The sequence below is a fragment of the Fukomys damarensis genome, unplaced genomic scaffold (assembly GCF_012274545.1).
Source record: "Fukomys damarensis isolate Sample0158 unplaced genomic scaffold, DMR_v1.0_HiC HiC_scaffold_36, whole genome shotgun sequence".
NCBI classification, from domain to species: domain Eukaryota; kingdom Metazoa; phylum Chordata; class Mammalia; order Rodentia; family Bathyergidae; genus Fukomys; species Fukomys damarensis.
The window spans coordinates 41775367-41776041 of record NW_022900948.1 but is presented as its reverse complement, the minus strand read 5'-3'; the positions used below and the strand labels follow the sequence as shown (position 1 = coordinate 41776041).

The 675-nt window shown below is 68.0% G+C and overlaps 1 protein-coding gene across 2 annotated transcripts in view; it reads right to left on the bottom strand.

The window, feature by feature from the left end:
* Positions 1-319: 319 nt before the first annotated feature.
* The window catches only part of Lmx1b (LIM homeobox transcription factor 1 beta), a 69400-nt gene continuing 69044 nt past the window's right edge, over positions 320-675 (bottom strand). For both annotated transcript variants that reach the window (XM_019205934.1, XM_010613553.2), the window contains exon 8: positions 320-545. In XM_019205934.1, coding sequence (XP_019061479.1) covers positions 388-545 — 158 coding nt within the window. In that variant the 3' untranslated portion in view covers positions 320-387. The remainder of the gene's footprint in view (positions 546-675) is intronic.

Here is a 675-nt window from a genome sequence, read left to right as displayed (position 1 = left end):
GCTGGGAGGGTGGGCGACCCCAGGCTGCCCAGAGCGGCAGGTGGGTACCAGCACAGGGCACTGGGACACGTCTCCTCGGGCCCCAGGCACCCAGGCCGGTCATCGTCCTGGGCTGGCACTGCGGGGCCACGGAGGTTGGCTGGACACAGAGAGGACATTTAAAAAAATAGAGAGAATTTAAGCTTCCCAAAAAAGAGATGTGGGGGGAGGAGGAGGCGATGGCATCGAGGTGGGGCCGGGAGGCGAGTGGCTGTCCCAGAGCTCTGGGTCCCCGGGGTGACGATGTCCCTGCGGGCAGGACACAGCCCCTGCCCTGGCTCGAGGAGGCTGCTGAGCCCCGAGTCCCAGCCCGGGCCGTGCCCAAGCGTCCGTGCAGCCCGGCTGCTCTCAGGAGGCGAAGTAGGAGCTCTGCATGGAGTAGAGCCGGTCAATGGGGTTCCCCACGCGGGCCTGCAGGGAGCCCACGTCCGAGGAGCCGAGGAAGCAGTCGCTGAGGCTGGTGAGGGAGGTATCGCTGTCGATGTCGTGGAAGATGGAGTCGTTCCCTGGGGGCAGAAGGGGCGTCAGGCCGGGCTGTGGGCTGGGGCTCCCAGGGATGGCTGGTGACAAGCGGGAGCGGCCGGGCCTACGTGGGCCCTGGGACAGCGGTGGCTGTGGGTGCCCTGGGCCACCTGG